Genomic DNA, 20,170 nt, shown 5'->3' on the forward strand with positions numbered 1-20,170 from the left:
TATTACTTGTGCACTGTTGTCCTGTCTTTCTACTGTTGCGCACTAACCGCCAAGACAAATTCCTTGTATGTTTGACATATTTTGGCTAATAAATGTTTCCCGATTCCTGATTCCTGATTCAATTAAAAAGACCATGGACTCTGTACAAGTTTTTTCCACACCCTGAGCGCAGCCATGACGCTCAAGTATTTCATTTGTAAATCTAGCACTTGCTCTAAAAAAGGATTAGAAATAACCTTTTTTTGGGCCCTTAAAACATCTTCAACACCACTGACTCGCTCGGTAGAGTCATAGCCAACGCGGCCACCAGAGGGCCTCGGTGAAATTGTTCAACGTCCTACAATTTTCAACAGGACCTGAACGCAACGCGGCGAAGCAAAACTGATACAGTTCCGTCCTGAAGAGCTAACGACGTTAACCGACGGAGAAGTGCTAGCTAGTCACAGCTAACCGGCGACTTCCTCCCCCACCGCGCAGAAACACCCGAGCGGCGCCTCGAAGTCCACGTTAAAACAAGTACGCAGAGTAATGTCCGTAATAACGACGAGTGCGGTTAATATCAGGTAACGTTTCCGGTAGCCGTTTCGACCGAGCTGTGAAGAAGAGGAGGACTTCCCCAACCGCGTGTGTCGCTTTCTCTCGGATACCGGCCGCCGGTAAGAAGTGTGCGAGCGCTTCCTTACGTAGAGGCTAACGGCTAGCTAGCCAGCTAGCTAGCTCGCTAGCGGTTGAAGAATGCTTAGCTTGCTAAGTTAGCCGACCTGGAAAACTCCAATCGAGTTAGCGTGTTTTGGCTAGCGAGCTACTGTGGCGACAATTGAAACCGAAAGAAAGAAACGTCGAACATAACGTCTCGTCTGAAAGGAAACACTTTAGGTTAATGGGTAACTGATCAGTTAATGGACGCCATCAAGCTACGAAAATATACTAACGTTAGTCTGTTAGCTAACATGTATTTTGTGTTTTTCATTAGCCGGCTAGCCGGTGCGCTCTGTAGGTAAACTGGGCCAAGACCGGTCTGGTTACTTACATTTTGAGCATGATTTGCAATTGCGAGCCAAGTATATTTTTATTGTGTGGCGTTAAACCCTAAAACTCTGCGGCCGTGATTTCAGTTTAGTTGGAACTGCGTCAGAGAGCTGTGCGACGTTGCGAGATGTTCGGTGTTCTTTTCGCCAACGCAATACAATATAGAAATTAGCTCCAACTAAAGGCTTAAAAAGCACATTACAGTTGAAATGAACAACTCGTTGAAACCGAACCGTCAGCTAGAGACACTATTATTAGGTGCCACTCAGGTTTTGGTCATCGTCCCGTTCTCACGCTGAGGACCAGTTCGGTGAGCAGCTCGGCCTCTGTGGGGAGATCCTGGAGGTCCTGGAGAGAACATTGCTTTTTATCCTCACGGCTGAAGCTGTGAGAACCAGGGGCCCGTTCATGTTACCTCACCTCTTCAAGCAGGTCCATCCAGTGTGTTGAGATCTGACCAATGATATATTAATATATAGTGAACATCCATTGGATTTGGAGTTGCCACCCAGGAGATACAAGAGACGAAAAACTGATGCTGTGCATAAATCATTTATTCCCACACAGATTAGTTCTGTGTATAAAAGCGAAGCGAGGATATCAAACTCAAATTAAGAATTTAACGTTTAAAATTTAATCTTTGATCGACGACAATCTCCTTCATCGCACCAGCAGCCCGAACGAATCTCTACACGTCGTTCTACAAATATGTATATGACGCGTTTTAAACAATAATTACAAATGTACAACGTCTCAATGGTCGCAGGTTCCTTGGGTAAATGTTTGGATCTATTTGGTAATCACTGTTCTATCTTTCAGTAAAGAAGAAGAGATGCCTCAGAAACAGAGGACCAAGTCCTGGACGGAGTTGAAACAAGCTGGAAATGAATGTTTCAAGACGGGCCAGTATGGAGAGGCCACCAATCTTTACAGCCAGGCAATCAAAGAGCTGGAGAAGTCCAGTAAGTGCTGCTCGGATATCGTCTGTCGATACATATTGAGTATAGTCACAATTATCTTTTCTTTACAATAAGGAGGCCAAGTTAAATTAACAACGCCATCAATGGCAAAGGTCATTTGATTTACAAATGCATTTCAACTGACGATGTTAGAATACAATGTGCTATAATCGTTCTGTGAAAGGGAAACTTACTGATCCTTGCTTTCTTTTTTAAGTAGTCTGGTTGCTTTGACAAAAGTCTTGATAAGTTTCACCTCCAGCTTGATTGAGGTGGTTTGACCACTTGTGCTGAACGCTCTTCTACAACGGCCTTATTTCTCTTCTCAGATAAAAAGAACCCAGAGGATTTGGGCATTTTGTACTCCAACCGTGCAGCCAGCTACCTGAAGGAGGGCAACTGTGGCGAATGTGTGAAAGACTGCAATACGTAAGTGTTCTATTGGCGTGTCTCCCTTTTTGTTTTTCATGTGATTCTGTGCTGGTGTCTTAGTGTTTTCATATCAGCTGTACCATCTGTAATGTTTTCATCTTTGGACGTTTCTGTTCTCGACACGTTCTCACACATTTCTCCATATCTCATCAAGTGATAATCATTTATGAAACGTTTACTGTCATGCTAGCGATCTTTTTGTCATCGCTGGTCTCTGCTGTGACTCTTTGAGCTCATTCTCCTGTCTGTTTCCTCTCAGTTCTCTGGATTTGTTCCCGTTCAACGTGAAGTCGCTGCTGCGCCGAGCTGCTGCCTACGAAGCTCTGGAGCGCTACAGGCTCGCTTACGTGGACTACAAGACTGCTCTGCAGGTCGACTGCAGCATAGCCGCTGCTAGCGACGGCACCAACAGGTACCTGGTGTCGTAGATCGGCCGAGCGGCTCATATTCAGATGTTCATATCGGTCCACTGCAACGAGTGTTTTTAAAATACCAATCAGAGATTGGATCATTTGTATCATACCTTTCTTAATTCACCTGTGTACTGTCACAGTGTTGTTAGAATGCACGGCGGAGCGAAGAACTGAGTCATTTGCACTATCCGGTGTGGTCACCACAGGGGAAAGGGACACGTACGGGCGGCAGCAGGTGTTGGGCTGGTTGGGGTTTAAACTATTTACGTTACACGATGATCAGATCTATTTCAAGATCTGGAAGCCCAACGGAGAGATTTATTTTTCCGGGAATCTTTTGTTCTATTTGGAGGACGAAAGGCGGCGTTTTTCAGAAGCGCTTTCTGCTCACCGGGTCTTTATCTCGTCTCAGGATGACGAAGGCGCTCACAGAGGCAGACGGCCCGTCATGGAGAGAGAAGCTGCCCCCCATCCCCACCGTTTCTCTGTCCGACAGAGAGAAACTGTCCCAGAAGAGTACAGCGAACGCTGCGCAGCCCAACCCGACACCCAAGCAGAACGGCACCAGACAAACCAACAAACCTGGTGAGAACGTTGGTTTTCTATTCCTGTAATCAGGATTATTACTAAAAGAACCAGGTATTCCTATTCGGCTGAAAAGGCAAATGTGTTTAGACGATATTTAAAAAGAACGTCTCATATCAAAACATGTCTTCAGCCGCTGTTAATGTGGAGCTTTCATTATGTGGAAAATTTTATACAGTACTGAAATTGTTAATTCATCATAATTTCTGGTTCCTTCCTCCCATCAGTTCCCAGTGACAAAGACGCAAAGAAAGCACAAACTCTGAAGGAAGAAGGCAACGTTCTGGTGAAGAAAGGAGAGCACAAGAAGGCCATAGAGAAGTACAGCCAGAGCATCAAACTCAACCCCACCGAGCTCACGACCTACACCAACCGGTGGGTCACAGCTCTCCTCCCCTTCAGTGACCCACTTTAAAATAGGAACCAACTGAAGATTTTAAACAAACCTTTTTAACACAATGAATTAATAATAACCAACAGTTCTTTTATGAAAGTCAACATTTAGAATGCGTCCTATTTTGTGTCGTTTTCCGCTCATGAGAGAACTTTGTTTATTTGCTCGTCGTCAGGGCGCTGTGTTACCTGTCGGTGAAGCAGTACCGGGACGCCGTCCGGGACTGTGACGAGGCTCTGCTCATCGACAGCAGCAACATCAAGGCTCTCTACAGGAGGGCTCAGGCTCACCTGGAGCTCAAGGTGAGACCTCCTCCTGGTTCCTACGCTGGGGGAGGAGGGGGAGTCATTCACGCAGAGAGGACACGCTCAGCCCGTTGGGGCCGATTGTTGTTTTGGAGGTTTTGTGTCTGATTTAAAAATAGAAAAGGGACGTGGCTCGCTGAGTAAGCACAAGTCACCACAGAGAGTAGCGGCCCTTTCCCAGCTGCCTCAGTGTTTGAAGGACTCATTCTCCTTCAGATGAATGATTTAGCTTGTTTTGAAATGAAACTTTCCCCTTCAGAGAGGAGAATCTCTAAAGAGCGACGCTACTGTTCGGCCTGTAACTCTCGTCTCCCTGCAGGACATCAAAGGCTGCGAGGACGACCTGAGCGTCCTTCTCAGGGTCGAACCAAAGAACGTGGCCGCCCTGAAGATGCTGCAGGACGCACGCAACCAGAAGTGATGACTCGGGCGGTAAGGATCTGTCACTGCGCGGCCTACGGGGGGGGGGCAGCCGAGCAGTGACACGATCCGGCCGCCTTCGGCCTGCGTTTCCCAAAAGCCTCGTTCAGGCCGAACGTGCGTTTGATCCGCTGACTCACCGGAACAAACGCCAGCTCGGCAGCGAGCCGCTTCTGGAAAACTCTGCTCCGCCCGATGGGGATTCAGGAAGAAGCCTCGATGAAGGTATTCTACCGCTTTTAGTGTCACTAAATTTATGGTTATTTATGCAACGGCTGAGGTTATTGCCATGCATCCCAGTTCTAAACGGAGAATAAACCTCTACCCGATGTCGAGCCATCGCACGGAGCCGCTGCTGGACGCCTAAACGCGGAGCTCCGCCCACTTTCCCCACATCTCACCGTCGATGGATGGACCACAAACTTCTTAGACCAACGCCGCGTCGTATTCTGACATCAGGCCTCCATGAACCAGAAGAAATAATGTAGTTGTGATATGAATAAATACAACAATCCACTGTGCTCTTTCATTATATCTGGGTGAGGAACATGAATACAACTAGATGGCAAAACTGCCCCATTGGGCACCCTGTTCCACATTAGCAGTTCATCTTCCGTTTAGAATTAAGTGTATATTGAAGCCTGATCATAAATCCCTACAAGTAAATGACCATTTTTAACTTGTTCTCCACCGTTTGGTCCTCTGAGGCTTTCGGTTGTTTCTCAGCATGGCGATATGCGCTATCTGTTCACTATTGTGTTTAAAGGCGCGTGTGATCCTCCTGGTCTACATCTGTTGTTTTTGGCCGCTGAACCTTAGATATTGGGGTGATTATCAAGAACTGGGTCACAATGTCAAACAAGTTCCAGGCAGTTGATTCTCGTGAACGCGTCAGTTTTTAAAGCTCTGCGTTCAGAGCCTGAGGGGCACCAAACATTCTTACCTTTACATCTGTATCGCTTCAATTGTTTGACCTTTAGGGTCTGTGCATCAGTTTCTTTTTGAATGACAGAATCCTGACGTCGACTCATTGGTGATCCTGCTGTAGCTTGGCAATCTCTATCTTGCCCAAAGTGCCTGTCGCTCGCTCCCCAAATGCAAATGTCTTTTTCTCACCATCCTGCTGTTTGTAACTTTATTTCGTTTCAGTCACCCTGTTTGAACTGCAAATAAAAACAAACTAAGAACTGGATTTGTCACATGTCAAGAAAAGTGTTAAACAATAAAGATCAGTCATAAAAAGAAATCCAGAAGACAAATGTCCTTAATTCCAGTTGATTTTAATTACCAAATGTACATCATCTCATGGTTTAATGTCATTAAAACACAGCCTAAGACATTGACAAGTGACCCCTTAAGTATCAAAAGTAATAACGATTAGCATTTAAACATTCCAATGAGATGTTAAGACACTTTATTTTCCAGCAGCTAACTGTCACCGATTAGTGGCGGCGACATTCACCCAAAGGATTCTGGGATATCAGTAGTCATGAGAGCGTTGCAGGTTGGTCCTCTGCAGTAGTAAAAGGGGCCTGAGCCTCATTTAGTAGAGATGTGTGTAGAGCCAAAGACTTCCAACGACTAAGATTAATCAAGTGTGAGAAACGTTTCCATTGATCGTTTGGCCTCCTGATTCCCTGCAGAGAAAATGACCCACGAACAGAAACCGTCTCCATCTGATGCGTTTCACTTTAATTTGTAGATTTTCTTGAGGGGGGAGTTTGGCAGATTGAGACGTTTCAAAGCAAAAATGTACACACAACTTTATCAAGAGTGCAGCTCATGGGTTCCCACGTGTTTCTCGGCGCCTCACGGCACGCTGACCTGGAAGGGGGAGCCCGGGATGTGCTCCTCGCCCCACTTCACCACCAGGATGTAGTTGCCCCGCTCCTTCAGCATGTAGCTGACGTTGTACTGCAGGTTGCCCAGGTGCTTGACCAGGACCTCCTCGCAGGGGGTCTGGGGGCCCAGCACGCCCACCAGCAGCATGTTCTTCCCTGGGGAGGGAACGCCAGCGTCGTTAGAAGGGTTTCAAAAAAAAAAAAGGACTGGGACATTCAAGGTGAACGCATCGCTTGGGTTCTTTGGTTTTTAAATAAATCAAGAGAAGTAGAGTCATTTTCTCAGACTCAGATCATGTGGTGGGCGGCGTCTTCCTTACCGGCCTTGCTGCAGTCTATCGAGAAGTTGCTCCTCTGGCCCACGAAGGCCTTGCTGAGGCCGGGGCCCCGGCTCGACACCTTGCTGGCGTCCGAGTCGCTCGCCCAGGGCGCGGCGCTCTGGCTGGACGCCCTCGCCGCCGGATCCAACGTCAGGGTCGACGTCTCGCTGCCGTTCGTAACGCTCACCAGTCGAGAGCCTGAGAGACGGAAAAAGAAGAGCCGATACAACCATTTGATTAGATGTTCAGACGCATTTCATACCTCCATCCCTCACGTTAAGGCCCGCCTCCTCTCACCTGTGACTTTGGCCTTGAAGGGACTGCCGCCGATGTGATTCGGCCCCCCGTATTTGATGCTGATCAGGTAGTTCCCGGGCGCCATGGGGGTGTACTGCACCTTGTAGCCCTCCGGAACCTCCCTGCAGTCCATCTTCACCTTGGACGGGCCCTCGATGGTCACGGCCAAGGCCCCGGGGCCCGCCTTGGTGTTGTTGATGGTGAACTCGGACTGGCTACCTGTGAGATTCAAAATAAAAATAAAAACATTTTTAATCTCTTCGATCCGTCATTTGGCCTCGACTAGGAATGGTCTTAATTTTGACGGACAGGTAGCGCACCTGTCGTGCCCCTCTCCAGCCCGGCGCCGTACGCAGAGACCAGACCGGGCTCTCCGGTCTGTCCCGGCTCTCCGACTCGGACCTGGAAAGGACTTCCCGGGATGTGAGAGCGGTTGAACTTCACGTCGATGGTGTGGACGCCGTTCTCCCTGGGGATGAACCGGATGGCGTACTTGTCTGGGAGAACAAGGAAGGAGGATCTGGTTACCCAAAGTAACCACCACGACGGGGGGGGTGGGCGGGTACACGCACGCACCTTGTTCCAGCTCCGTGACGACACACTCCTCCAGGGCTCCGGAGGGGCTGTGGACTTTGGCCTCCAGCTTGCCCTGCGCGCCGTTCAGACGCACCGCAAAGGATGCTGGGTGGTTTGCCTTCAGACCAGACTCCTAGCGCGGCCGCACACAAACACACAACAGTCACACTTGTAAGCAGACGAGTGAAGGAAGCAGAGGTTCCTCCTGCGCTCACCTGAGCTCCAGGTATGCAGCTCCAGCAGACGGAGGGACACACACACACACACACACACACACACACACACACACACACACACACACACACACACACACACACACACACACACACACACACACACACACACACACACACACACACACACACACACACACACTCACACTCACTCACACTCACTCACACTCACTCACACTCACTCACACTCACTCACACTCACTCACACTCACGCCTCAGTCTGCTGTAACCAGGCAACCCGGAAGCTGACCACAACGTTGATAAAGCTGTTAAAACGCCTTTAAATGAAACACAAGAGAAACACCAGAGGTTCCACACCGGACGGACGACCAGAGCCAGGCAAAAAAAAGTCATGTTATTGGTGCTTTTATAATAAGTTTCCTTTGATATCAGTCTATGAAAACAACCTTGTGTGTTCATCCAATATCCTGCAGGTTTTTTAAAGATATACAGAGTTCGATTTAGGTTCAGAACAACATGATTCTTAACTAAAAATCAATTTCAGTTGCAGCTATTTCTTACTCTTCATGACATGAAGGACGGGTCGTTTATCTGGTCGAGCCGCTGACTGTTTGCCTGGCTGGGGTCAAAACCGTGAGGCCAGTTGCATAAAAGAAATATTTGTGAATGCGAAGGTTCGACTGACGACGTCTGTTTTTTAGGGCGACGCTTCGTTCCAAGAACGGACTCGCTGAGTCGCGCTGCAGCTCACTGATCAACTGCTAGAAACAGTCATGGAACTTCAACCCGAACCAGTCGAACCATCGCACCCCGATCATCCACCTCGGCCCCACGTTTATGCAACTGCGCCCCACCGCCCTTGAGCAAGGCAGGGCCCTGCCGGGTGTGGAGGTGTCTCCTCGTGCCTCACCTGAAGGCCGGTAACAGTCAGGCGGCGGGCGTCGTTGGCCGGAGCGACGACGGGAACCAGGTAGGGGCTGTCGGGGATGTGCTGCTCGTTGAACTTCACCGAAATCTCATAATCACCTGGAGGGGGAGGGAGGGAGGGGGGGGGGCAACGTCACTCAGAGGCACAGCCCCATCAGGTGTGTGTGTGTGTGTGTGTGTGTCACGTACCGGGGTCCTGAGCGACGTAAGAGACGCCGCAGGAGCCGTCCTTGCGGTCGTCGAAGGAGATCTCCGCCCGGCTCGGCCCCTCCACGGCGATGGACAGACCGCCGGCGCCGGCCTCCCTCGTCCAGATGCTGAACTCGGCTGCAGAGAGAGAGACACTGAAGAAAAACCCAAACGCACAACGCGCAGAGCGCCGTCTCCTCCATGAGGCGATGGCGATATTACAGCAGAGCAATGAGCTTTTTCCTTAAGAAGCTTATGAACGCACAACTCTGTGTGTGTCTGCGCGTGTGCGTACCTGGCTCTCCTGCCTGTGCTCCCTCCAGTCCCGGACCCCCCGCGGTCACCTTGGCGGCGCCGCCCTCGCCCAGGGGCCCCACGGTGAACTGGAAGGGGCTGCCCGGCACGTGCGCGCCCCTGTACCTCACGCTCACGCTGTGCACGCCCATCTCCGTGGGCACGAAGCGCACGCAGTAGGTGTCGTTGCCCGCGGCGACCAGCTCGGCAGGCTGACGGGCGCCGGAGGGGGAAGTGACCTCGGCGGTGACCTCCTGCATGTCGATCGCTGCAGAGAAAAGCCTGAGAGTTTTAACACCTGTGGGTTTGTGCAATAAATGGGGGGGGAGGGGATCAGAAGCAGCTGCAACTTTAATATTATATAAATTAATAATAAAGCTTGTGTTGCAAACTTTGTGCGATTGCGTTTTCCCCCCCAACGCTACAACGCACCCTCCACCTGGGCCTCAACCACCCAAACGCCCCTCGCTGCCCTCGACCCCCCCGCCAGTACCACGCCGGAGAGGCCGGAGACGAGGCGCACGCGCCCGGGGGAGAGGCTCCGATCTCCGGCGACCGCAGCGGAACAAAGCCGCCGACCGACGGGTCGACCCGACCACCGCAGGGAGCAGCAGGAGCGGAAGGAGGCGCGAGAGAGGAGCTGCCGAGACAAGACGAGGAGGAACCAGCTCCCTGGAGGGAGCAGAGGGAGGGAAGGAGGCAAGGAGAGGAGGAGGAGGAGAGAGGGATGGAAGGGCAGAGGAGGAGAGAAGGAGAAGCTGAGGAGGAAAAGTGGGAGACGAGCAAAGAGAAGAAGGATTAGGACAAAAGAGAACGAAAAGACAGACGAAGGAAAGACATCAAGGTTCAGAATGAGGGAAGATCAAGAAAAGACAAAGCTGACAGATTACAGGACGACACAGAAATGTCCACAGGAGACGAGGACGGGACGGCGGTGGGCTGTGACCCGCCCACTTTGACCCGCTGAGACGGACGAGACCGAAGCCTCCAATCACGAGCCTGAGGATTAACGAGGTCAGAGTGTGTGTGTGTGTGTGTGTGTGAGTGAGTACACACTGTACCTGGTATCTTCAGACTGAGGTCACACACACTCCCCACGCTGGAAACGGACGCCGCCTTCTGCCGTCGGGTCACGCTCTCCCGGATACGACCCTCCCCCGTCACCCGCACTGTGAACGGACTTCCTGTTGGCGACAACATGCCGCTAGTTTAAAATCTACTCCAGAACCTCTAATTTTATGCGGCGTTGAAACATCTGCCGCTTGAGAAGAAAAGTTCTTTTGACCGATAAACGCGATGGTTTTCGGACCTGGGACGTGTTCCTCTGCGAAGCGGATGGAGACGATGTAGTTCCCCGGCTCGGTGGGACAGTAGGTGACTCGACACGTCCCGTCCTCGACGTCCTCCGTCTGGATGTCCACCTTGCTGGGACCTTCGATGGACAGCGCCAGGCCGCCGTAACCTGCAGCCAAACGAAGGGAGAGGTTCCGTTTCACCGCATCCGTCTCCGGCGAGAACATCTGGGTGCGCGGGGCGCTTCTCGCTCACCGGCGTCCCGCGTGTCCACCACGAAGCTGGAGTTGCTGAAGGTGGTCCCCCGGACGAGGCCGTCGCCGCCAACCTTCACCTGGCTGGCGTCGCCGATCTCCGACTGGACGACCATGATGGTGATCGGACTGTTGGCCACGTGGCGGCCGTTCTTCAGGATGCTGACCCGGTGCTCGCCCACCTCGCGGGGGATGAAGGAGATACCTGGAGGGGGAGATGATTTCATCAGGGAGAGACAGGAAACAGAAGGTGGAGGGAGACTAAAGGAAAGAAAGAAACGAGGACGACAAGAGGAAAATGGAGGGAAGGAGGACATTAAAGAGGAATGGAAGCAGGGGGACGAGGGACGTTACCGATGTGGTTGTTGGCCATCCTCTTCAGCAGGCAGGGCTCGTCGCGGCCGGACGGCGACACGATGCTCGCCGTCAGCACGCTCAGGTCCGTCTCGCTGATGTCCAGAGAGAAGTCCGCCGCCGAGCCCAGTTTGACCTGGGAGCGCCGCTGGTTGTCCTCTGAAAGCATTTCAACATGTCAAGACCTCGAGGCTCCGCAGGGACACGGGACGTGGGGGGACGGGACACTGACCGATGATCCTGGCGCTGAACGGGCTGCCGGCGATGTGCTTGTCGTTGTATTTGACCAGAATGTTGTAGTCCCCGGGGAGGGTGGGCATGTAGCTCACGCTGCACGTCCCGTCCTTGTTGTCCACGCAGTTGATGTCTGCTTTGGACGGGCCCTCGATGGCCAAGTCCAGACCCCCTGGGAGGGACACAGAGGCCACTTGTTATCAAAGCGCATGGAGTGCAGAGGGAGCGCCGGGAATAAGAGCAGCTTTTGTACGGCGACAATCAGTCAAGATGAAGGCGCTCGCGCCGGCACCTTCGGAGGCGTCCTCCGTGAAGACGGTGAAGGTGGCGGCCCTGTTGGCGACGCCGTAGCTCAGTCCGGGGCCGTAGGCCGTGACGTTGGGACTGCTGGCGTGGTTCACGTAGAACTGAAGGGGAGACTCTGCCACACACACACACATAATCATGGTTACATCATCACAGGTAAAAGGTATCTGCAGCTTACAGTTGTGACCTTTAACTAAGCCCCATCGTGCGTGTGTGTGTGTGTGTGTGTGTGTGTGCGCGCACACCTGGGATGTGCGTCCCGTTGTATTTGATGTGCATCTCGTGCAGGCCGGCCTCGGTGGGCGAGTACTGCACGGTGACCGTCCCGTCCAGGTTGTCGGAGATCACCGGTTGGGCCGATTTACCTGAAGGCATCAGCACCTCACCTGAGGGAGGGACGCAGCGTTAAAGACGCAGTCCGTCCCTTCGGGGTGAAGACGGACGCCGAACTTCCCATCGTCCCCTCGACGGGCTTCCCTCACCTGTGATTTCTCCCTTGGTGAAGGAGAACGGAATCACCATGTCGAAGGGCCTGAAGCCGCTGCCGTTGACGCTGCCGATTGGCTGGAAGCCGTCTGATGTCACCTGGGAGACGACAAACGCGGGATGACAAATCTACCCGACAACAACGTCGCGTCAGTCCGCCGCCACCTGCGTCAGGAACATGCTGCCGCTGCACCCGAGCCCCCGTTCACAAGAGGTGCATGTTGGGAAGTGTAGTGCGATGGAGCAGAGGAGGACGACTGTGATGCAGCCGCAGCGATGAAGAGTGCACTGAGGAAGATATCGACCGGGGGAGGGAAAGAGGAACCAGCACAACAAACCCCCGAAAAACACACGTAACCATAGCGACACCCCCTGCAGGCAGAAGGGTTGGAGGTTTCCCCCCGTTGGCTGAGACGAAAGACGACACTGAGGACGAGCAGGAGACGGAAAGCGAGAGAGACCAGCAGCAACCTGCAAGAGGGTGTGTGTGTGTGTGTGTGTGTGTGTGTGTGTGTGTGGAGGGGGAGGAAGGGGGAGGGGTACCCAGGGCTGGGAGCCAGCTTTGAGGGCGGCCTGTTGTCCAGACGTCTGCGCTTCAATTATTGGTACCTCATCAGTAGCCTGAAGACGACAGTGAGGGTTAAAACACACACACACACCTTAAGTTTGTTGCTCGTTAGTTCAACAACGTTAAATGAATCAAACCAGCAGCGGCCGCTTGTGCTCAATCGATTGATCTACGCGTCATTAAATGCGACGGCTCCGCCCCCCCCCTCACCATGACTTTGAAGGGACTGCGTGGAACGTTTTCCCCTCCGAAGCGGACGTAGATGACGTAGTTGCCGGGCGCCGGCGCCGTGTAGAAGATGTCGAAGGTGCCGTCCTCGTTCTCCAGCACCTCGGCCTCCACCTCGCTGCCGTCGGGCTGGACCACCACGCAGCTCACCTTCCCCTTCCCGGCGCCCTTGGCGTTCACCACCAGGCCCAGCTCCTCGCCGATGGTCACGGTGGGACCCACGCCGGGACCTGCCGCGATGGTTTATTCATTTATTTGGGTTTCTTGTTGCAGCGGTTCTTTTTAATTCACATGTTGGGGTTTTCCGTACCGGTGACGGTGCACTTGCTGGCGTCTCCCGTTGCCGTGGCGCGGACTCTGTACGGCGAGGCGGGGATGTCGTCGCCGCCGTACTTTACGACGATGGTGTAGCGGCCGGCGCGGTCCGGGACGTAAGAGACGCGGTACGTTCCGTCACCGTTATCGTGGATACCGGGCTGCCTGGGTTTACCGTCCTGGTCCTGATGTGGAAGAAAGACAGATGTTTTTTGTTCCTGCTATTTGTGCGCGTTATAATGTGTGTGTGTGTGTGTGTGTGTTACTAACGGTGATGAGCACGCTCAGTTGGCCCTGCCCGGCGTCCTTGGCGTCGATGTGGAACTCGACGGGGAAGCTGGCGGGGACGCCGGTGGTCAGGCCGGGGCCGCTGGCTCGCACTTTGCTGGCGTCGTGCGTCGGCAGAACGCGAAACTTGAAGGGACTGAAGAGAGCGAGAGAGTCGAGTCACTGAGGACAGCGTGCCGACGAGCACATGAGCAAGGCATCAAGCACCACCACCGCATGCATCAAAGGGAACCGGATGTTGAGATCTTTGAGGCACCTTCTGTGTGAAAATAGTTTACAACAAAAACGAAACTTTCTCCTGCAGGTCGGCGCTGCTCAGTACCTGCGGGGGACGTCCTCCTCGCCGTACTTGACGGCCACGGAATACGGCCCCTCCGCGGACGGCGTGTAGGACACCAGGTGCGTCCCGTCCCCGTTGTCAGTCACCTCCACCGGCTCTGCCGCGCCTTTGAGGGCGGCGACAGCCACGGCCAGCGGGGCGACGCCGGCCTTCCTGCAGTCCACAGTGAAGGATTGTGGGACATTGGCCCGGACGCCGGACCCCACGCCGGGACCGGACACCTTGACCTTACTGGAGTCCACCGCGTCCTTCACCGGGACCTTGAAAGGACTTCCTGTGGGCAACAGGAAGCGGAGCCATTAGCCTGAGTGATTGGCGGTTGCTGTGTAAAGTTTATTGTCCCGCCCTTGATGTGGTTTCTGCATCCTGAGCAACAGACGTCAAAGAAAAGCCTCGAGCTCGAGGACACACGCTGAGCTTTTTCCTGAGCAAACTCCATTAAACGGAGCTGCGGCGGCGCTTTTTTTACTTGCAACACATCTTTAAAACATTAAACTTAAACAGTCCGCTTCTTTTATCGGCCAATAAAACCAACAGCACCTTTTAAACACCGAGCACATGTTTTCAATCCTCTACGGGAGTCAACAAGGGACAGACATGATCCAGATTCTCATTATACATTCTTCTTCTCACCGTCCAGTTCAAATGTAAAAACAACTTGATCCACTGGAGCAATATTTGTGCCTCGATACATCGGCTTTGATCCACACAAACATGCGTCTCACCGGGGATGTGCTCTCCGCCGTAGGTGATGTTGACCTCGTAGGGGCCGGGCGTGAGGGGGACGTACTCCACGCTGCAGCTGCCGTCCTTGTTGTCTTTGCAGGACATCTTCGACTCAGACGGACCCTCCACGGTGATGCCCAGACCGCCTATGCCGGCCCCCCTGGTTGACGGGGGGGGAGGGTGTCAACACAACCAAAAATCAAGTTTCCAGAGAGAGAGAGAAGCCTCGTTACCGCGGCGACGGAACGCCGCGCGAAGCAGCCCCGGCGGCGCTACCTGGTGACGATGTTGAAGTGGTTGGGCTGCTCGGTCAGGGCCTGCTGGAGGCCGGGGCCGGTCGCCACCACCCTGCTGGGGTCACAGCCCTCCGCCACCGCCACCCGGAACGGGCTCTGAGGCACCGGCGTGTCGTCGTACAGGACCTGGACGCTGTGGACGCCTGAAATTCCACACCGGGACAGACGGTCACGACCCGGGCGCGTTGCCATCGGCGACGGTTACAGGCGCGCGGTTACAGGCGGTCGCTTACCGTTCTCGAAAGGAGTGTAGTCGACGTTGTAGATGCCGGTGGCGTTGTCGGTGATCTGACAGTCCGTCAGCGCGCCGGACGGGTTCTTGACCTCCGCCCTCACGTGGTCTCCCCCCCGCCGGGTCAGAGGACGGGCGTCCACCGTGAACGACGTGGTGGCTTCTCTGAAAACATCTGTGAGGGGAAGAGAAGGTTTAATAAAAGTAATGTAATTTCCATCAAATTACAAAGTGCTTTTTAAAAACAAACTGATGTTTTAGTATTTCGGATTTCAGCCTGAACTCAGATGGACCACAATGCACCTTGTCCTTCCACTCCGGGTCCGAACACTTTGACCTTGGAGGTGTCTACGGCGGGGTCCACCGCCACCTTGGTGGGGAACCCGGGGACGGCCTTGCCCCCGTACTTCAGCAGCAGGGTGTACATGCCGGCGGTCAGGGGGACGTAGGTCACCGTGTACGTCCCGTCTTTGTTGTCCACCACCTCGGTCTTCGCTTTGGCGCCTGCAACAATACGTCCGGTTTTCCCGCGTTTAGATCACAGTTAGCGTAGCGTAGCATGAAGGACTACAGCAGGGGAGAGTGGCTTACCAGCAGCGGGGGCGGAGCCGGTCGGACTGGCGGGCGAGGAGTCCGGTACCGCCTCCAGGCTGAGTTGACCCGGTCCGGCGCGGGAACAGTCCACGTTCACCACGCTGGTCTCGCCAACCTGCGGACGCCACAAGCCGAGCGGATCAGAGACACAAATCGCATCCACAAGGAGGCGTCCTCTTCACCCCCCCGTCGTCCCTCCCCTCACGCTCACCTTTGCCCTCTTCAGACCAGAACCGGACGCCACCACCTTTGAGGGGTCAAAGGGCATCTGGACGTCCGCTTTGAACGGCGAGCCGGGGATGTGCACCTCCTCGAACAGGATGTTGACCAGGTAGTCCCCGGGCTCGGTGGGCAGGTAGGAGACGGAGCAGGTCCCGTCCCCGTTGTCGGAGCACTCGATCTTGGCCTCGGTCGGACCCTCCACCGTCAGACCCAGACCGCCGGTGCCGGCGCCCTTTGTGTCGATGGTGAACTCGGCGGGGTTCCCCACCAGACCGCCCTTCAGACCGGGACCGAACGCCTTCACCTGGGGGGGAGGGGGCGGGTGTTAAATATGATCTGGTCTGGTTTTATTTTCACTTCCTTTAAGACGGAACAGCGATGCTCAGATTACCTTGCTGGGGTCGGGGGGCAGCTGGGCCTCCACGGGGAAGGGGCTCCCGGGGACCGGGTGCCCGTCGTAGGACACGTTGACTGCGTGGACCCCTTCCTCCGTGGGCGTGTAGCGCACCCGGCTGACGCCCGCCCTCGAGGCCTCAGGCTCCGTTTTGACCTTCAGCGCCCGCTGGCTGGGACTCAGCTGGAGACAAAACACACAGGATGAAGCGTCACTCTACTGGTTCTATTCGGGGGGGGGGAGAAGATCCGAAACAACCGGTGACCCCGAGGTCAAACGACCCGGAGCCAAACACTCACCACTGTCACCTCCAGGCGGCCTTGACCTCCTGCACCTTTGGTGTCCACCACGAACTGCTGCTCCTGATCGACCTCGGCTCCTGAAAAAAACATTGCTGTGTTTCTGTAACTTGGATTTAAAATGTGGTAGAAGTCTCGGTCACGGTGGGCCGGTTCCTCACGTCCTTCCAGGTCGTCCACAATGACTTTGCTGAGATCCAGCGGGGCGGCGACGCCGACCTTGAAGGGGCTCTTTGAGATGGCATCTCCTCCGAACTTCACCGTGACGCTCTGCTCCCCCTGCAGACACGACATGTCAACGGCCCCGCCCGCGGCACTGCGGCGTGCTGCCGTTTCCCTGTTTGGACGTACCTGTTGCACGGGTGTGTACTTGACCGTCTGGGAGTAGTCGTAGTTGTCGATGATGTCGAAGTCGCTGACGGGGGAGGAGAAGGAAACGTCCAGCGGGGCTTTACCGGCCCCCTTAGTCAGCACCGTGAAATGAGTCGGCTTACCGGCCTCCACACCTGCGAGAGAGAGAAACGTTGTTCCGTAGAAATTGCGAATTGGTTCCCTTGTGTGATAAGAGTGTGTGTGTGTGTGTGTCTCACCAGTACGAGCCACTCCAGGACCCTCGGCCTTGACCTTCGATGCGTCGTGAGAAGGTTCCACTTTGATGTTAAATGGACTCTGTGGAACTTCCTGCGAGAGAAAATTCAGACAAACCACGTTCACCGGAGGTTCTACCAGTGCAGAGGTGTGTGTGTGTGTGTGTGCGCGCACCTTGTCAGTGAACAGGACTTTGACGGTGAGGTTTCCCGCTGCAGGAGGCATGTATTTGACGGTGAAGGTGTCGTTGGCGTTCGGGATGATGTCAAAGTCCACGTCGGCCTCTTGGTCACCGACCATGTTGGCGGCACACTTGATGCCCACGCTGACGTCCCCTGGACACACACACACACACACACACACACACACACACACACACACACACACACACACACACACACACACACACACACACACACACACACACACACACACACACACACACACACACACACACACACACACACACACACACACACACACACACACACACACACACACACACACACACACACGATGAGCTGCCTTTTGTCTTTGGCGGCCACAAGGGGGGGCCAGACCACGCCGCTGCCGGTTCACTTTAACAAAGTGGCGTCGTGACCCTTTTTGCCCCCCAGGATGTTAAGCTGCTGCAGACTCTCCAGTGTAAACAGCGACCAGCTCTGCCGCACAATGAGCTCGTTTCCTGCAGCAGAACCGAGCCGTCAATCACTGCACGAGGAATTCAAGGTATGAGAGGAATGAAGCAGCAAACTGAGAACCACCTGGAGCCTCCCCCCCCCCCCCTCATAGAATACTCCGGTCCTTTCGTGGGGGATCAACCCACAGTGACAATTAGAGTAGAAGTCGGTAAGCGCTGCTGGTGATCTGGTCGCCGTGCTGAATAACCGAGTGTAGGAAACGACTGCTTTGAGGAGAGCAGCCATGTTAATTATGATGCATCATCTGGGCGTGAAGAGGTGGGCGATGGGACGTGATTGTGTGTCCGTTCTGCTCAGGAAGGTCGGTGATGGGTTTCCTGTCAGGATGTTTCTGGCTTGAGATCATTTCCACACACACACCAGAGGGGCAGGAGAGTGCGAGTGAAAGACAGAATTCCTCCCAGATATAAAAAGGGTCGACGTTGGTCTTTGCATTAATTGTGCGTTGTGTTCCGACACAGATGGAAAGCGCGTTCACGCCAAATAAAACCAGTGGATTTCCGGCCTCCACCGTGTTTGTCTCACCGTCTCCGGCTCCCGAGCAGTCCACGGTGAAGTGGGTCGGCTCGTTGGCCTTCAGCCCGGTTCTTTCCACTCCGGGACCGAACACCTTCACCATCTTGGGGTGGCTCCCTTTGCCCACGTTCACCTACGAGCACCACAACAGGAAAGCACATCACAGATTTTAAAAAAAAGGAGATTTCCTCCCACAGACTTTAAAAAGAGCCCAGAAGTTCATCTTACGGTATTTTAATGAACTCAGGGATCCTCTAAATATTACTGCATGCATCACTAGATCGCTTACAAATGTACAATGTTTCATTTAAAAAAAGAACCAAGGTACATTTCCAACACCCGTATTAACGTTTGTTAAAGGTTATACTTATTATGCTAAATCATTTCTAGAAACAATATTTTAACAGGAGCTGTGGGAAACTGATATTTCACAGGAGGCGCTAAAAGTGCTAAAAGATTTAAATATGTACCGGACTGGAAGAGAACGGATTTCTCAATAGTTTTGTACTCCAGCAAAACCATTTGGCTTTAAAATGAACACTTTACTACGAGTGATCGTTGCACAAACTGCTCCACTTTCTTTTAAAGACACCGGCTGAGATTCATTTTATTAAACACTGATCTACACAATGTTTTTTGTGGACATGTAGTGATATTTATGCTCAGTGAGCACAAGAATAATTTATAAAATGATGCCAGAAGGCTTCGTGCGGTTTGTAAATGTACTCGTACGTTTCCATTCTGCCTATTTGCAACACTACAATTTATATTATATTATATTATAAGACTATAAAATCTTTATTTATGCAGCTTAACAGATAATATGAAATAAAAACATTGTTACACGTTATGCAAGTTGGCAAACTAAAGCAAATGAACCAAACAACACAGTAAAACATGAAACGTCAGAATTTATTTTTAAACCATTCTAACTTCCACTTGTGATTTAAGTGGATGGAGATGTCTGGTTTTAGTACAGCGGAAGATGAAGGCAAGTTTCAACATGTTACAAATACAAAGAAATCATTGACTCAATTAACTTTTGGAAATCAGCAATAGTGCTTTCCTCTTAAATATTGTTTGTTCTCCAATAATAATTGCGTAATAGATGAAAAGCCGCCACACAGTGAGATAAAAACGAAGCATCGATTTAAGGCAGTTCTTTCAGCCGTCTTCCTCGCTTGTGGTTTAAGTTAAAGACGGATTCATTTTTACAGGTGAGCAGCACAACCACCAACAACTTCTAACATTATTGGAAGCCACAAATCTCACTTCAGCGTCCCCATTTCCACAGAAAGGCGTGTTTCTGGGTGCGACTGTTTACACTGTGAGGAACGGTGCATTCTGGTCCTGCAGGCGGCTGCAGCTCCCAACAGGCCTGCTGATTCATCACGATGACAATGGCTTTTAAACTTTGGAATCATTCGCTTTACAAGTACAGACTTCTCTGCATCTTTTTAAACGATGTGCATGGACAAAAAGCAACAAGGATTTAATTATGGAGGTGGAATGTTCCTTTTTGTTTTCACAAATAAGAAAACTTCAGATTTCAGTGTTCCTTCATCTCCGTTTCTCGCTCAAGCGGCTCTTGTCCCTGTTGGACTTTGTACCCTGACGGCTCAACAAAGGGAGCGTGTTTGTCGGCGGCTTTGTCCTGGAACAAAATCACACATCCAGACCAATCCAGGAGTTTCTCTCCAGGAGTTTACCCTGCGGGTGAGACCGTAGAAACATTCTACCGAGACAGCTGATAAGAGCACG

General features: G+C 52.8%; 2 protein-coding genes across 6 annotated transcripts in view; one reads left to right on the forward strand and one right to left on the reverse strand.

The window, feature by feature from the left end:
* The first annotated feature begins 269 nt into the window (after nucleotides 1-269).
* On the forward strand, nucleotides 270-5,783 carry tomm34 (translocase of outer mitochondrial membrane 34). Of its 4 annotated transcripts, none has more exons than XR_005714500.2 (9): nucleotides 272-656; nucleotides 1,849-1,991; nucleotides 2,318-2,417; nucleotides 2,680-2,832; nucleotides 3,246-3,418; nucleotides 3,646-3,793; nucleotides 3,988-4,114; nucleotides 4,437-4,762; nucleotides 4,838-5,783. XR_005714500.2 is itself a non-coding variant. In XM_040203048.2 (8 exons), exons 2-8 carry the CDS (start codon nucleotides 1,862-1,864, stop codon nucleotides 4,536-4,538), a joined length of 933 nt encoding a protein of 310 aa, XP_040058982.1. In that variant the 5' UTR covers nucleotides 270-656; nucleotides 1,849-1,861; the 3' UTR covers nucleotides 4,539-5,783. The 4 variants fall into 4 exon arrangements, 2 of the variants coding, with proteins under 2 accessions (XP_040058982.1, XP_040058983.1); XR_013453284.1 differs by having other exon boundaries at nucleotides 361-516; XM_040203048.2 differs by having other exon boundaries at nucleotides 270-656; nucleotides 4,437-5,783.
* Nucleotides 5,784-5,801: 18 nt separating this feature from the next.
* Nucleotides 5,802-20,170, reverse strand: part of flnba (filamin B a) — a 31,276-nt gene continuing 16,907 nt past the window's right edge. Inside the window, exons 16-49 of one of the 2 annotated variants that reach the window (XM_040203021.2) lie at nucleotides 18,419-18,542; nucleotides 17,367-17,527; nucleotides 17,195-17,285; nucleotides 16,956-17,110; nucleotides 16,766-16,883; nucleotides 16,605-16,684; nucleotides 16,303-16,488; nucleotides 15,901-16,215; nucleotides 15,687-15,804; nucleotides 15,399-15,599; nucleotides 15,097-15,270; nucleotides 14,844-15,006; nucleotides 14,567-14,727; nucleotides 13,824-14,115; nucleotides 13,484-13,637; nucleotides 13,209-13,398; nucleotides 12,881-13,128; nucleotides 12,646-12,723; nucleotides 12,099-12,201; nucleotides 11,862-12,002; nucleotides 11,603-11,731; nucleotides 11,309-11,482; nucleotides 11,077-11,235; nucleotides 10,724-10,927; nucleotides 10,485-10,637; nucleotides 10,237-10,359; nucleotides 9,177-9,443; nucleotides 8,882-9,019; nucleotides 8,676-8,791; nucleotides 7,572-7,704; nucleotides 7,316-7,492; nucleotides 6,996-7,214; nucleotides 6,699-6,896; nucleotides 5,802-6,534 (exon numbers count right to left, since the gene is read on the reverse strand). In XM_040203021.2, the coding sequence (XP_040058955.2) occupies nucleotides 6,347-6,534; nucleotides 6,699-6,896; nucleotides 6,996-7,214; nucleotides 7,316-7,492; nucleotides 7,572-7,704; nucleotides 8,676-8,791; nucleotides 8,882-9,019; nucleotides 9,177-9,443; nucleotides 10,237-10,359; nucleotides 10,485-10,637; nucleotides 10,724-10,927; nucleotides 11,077-11,235; nucleotides 11,309-11,482; nucleotides 11,603-11,731; nucleotides 11,862-12,002; nucleotides 12,099-12,201; nucleotides 12,646-12,723; nucleotides 12,881-13,128; nucleotides 13,209-13,398; nucleotides 13,484-13,637; nucleotides 13,824-14,115; nucleotides 14,567-14,727; nucleotides 14,844-15,006; nucleotides 15,097-15,270; nucleotides 15,399-15,599; nucleotides 15,687-15,804; nucleotides 15,901-16,215; nucleotides 16,303-16,488; nucleotides 16,605-16,684; nucleotides 16,766-16,883; nucleotides 16,956-17,110; nucleotides 17,195-17,285; nucleotides 17,367-17,527; nucleotides 18,419-18,542 (5,631 nt within the window). In that variant the 3' untranslated portion in view covers nucleotides 5,802-6,346. The remainder of the gene's footprint in view (nucleotides 6,535-6,698; nucleotides 6,897-6,995; nucleotides 7,215-7,315; nucleotides 7,493-7,571; nucleotides 7,705-8,675; nucleotides 8,792-8,881; nucleotides 9,020-9,176; nucleotides 9,444-10,236; nucleotides 10,360-10,484; nucleotides 10,638-10,723; nucleotides 10,928-11,076; nucleotides 11,236-11,308; nucleotides 11,483-11,602; nucleotides 11,732-11,861; nucleotides 12,003-12,098; nucleotides 12,202-12,645; nucleotides 12,724-12,880; nucleotides 13,129-13,208; nucleotides 13,399-13,483; nucleotides 13,638-13,823; nucleotides 14,116-14,566; nucleotides 14,728-14,843; nucleotides 15,007-15,096; nucleotides 15,271-15,398; nucleotides 15,600-15,686; nucleotides 15,805-15,900; nucleotides 16,216-16,302; nucleotides 16,489-16,604; nucleotides 16,685-16,765; nucleotides 16,884-16,955; nucleotides 17,111-17,194; nucleotides 17,286-17,366; nucleotides 17,528-18,418; nucleotides 18,543-20,170) is intronic. The other variant, XM_040203022.2, reaches the window with a different exon arrangement.

This window comes from Gasterosteus aculeatus, chromosome 17 (genome assembly GCF_964276395.1).
Source record: "Gasterosteus aculeatus chromosome 17, fGasAcu3.hap1.1, whole genome shotgun sequence".
In the NCBI taxonomy this organism is placed as follows: Eukaryota; Metazoa; Chordata; class Actinopteri; order Perciformes; family Gasterosteidae; genus Gasterosteus; species Gasterosteus aculeatus.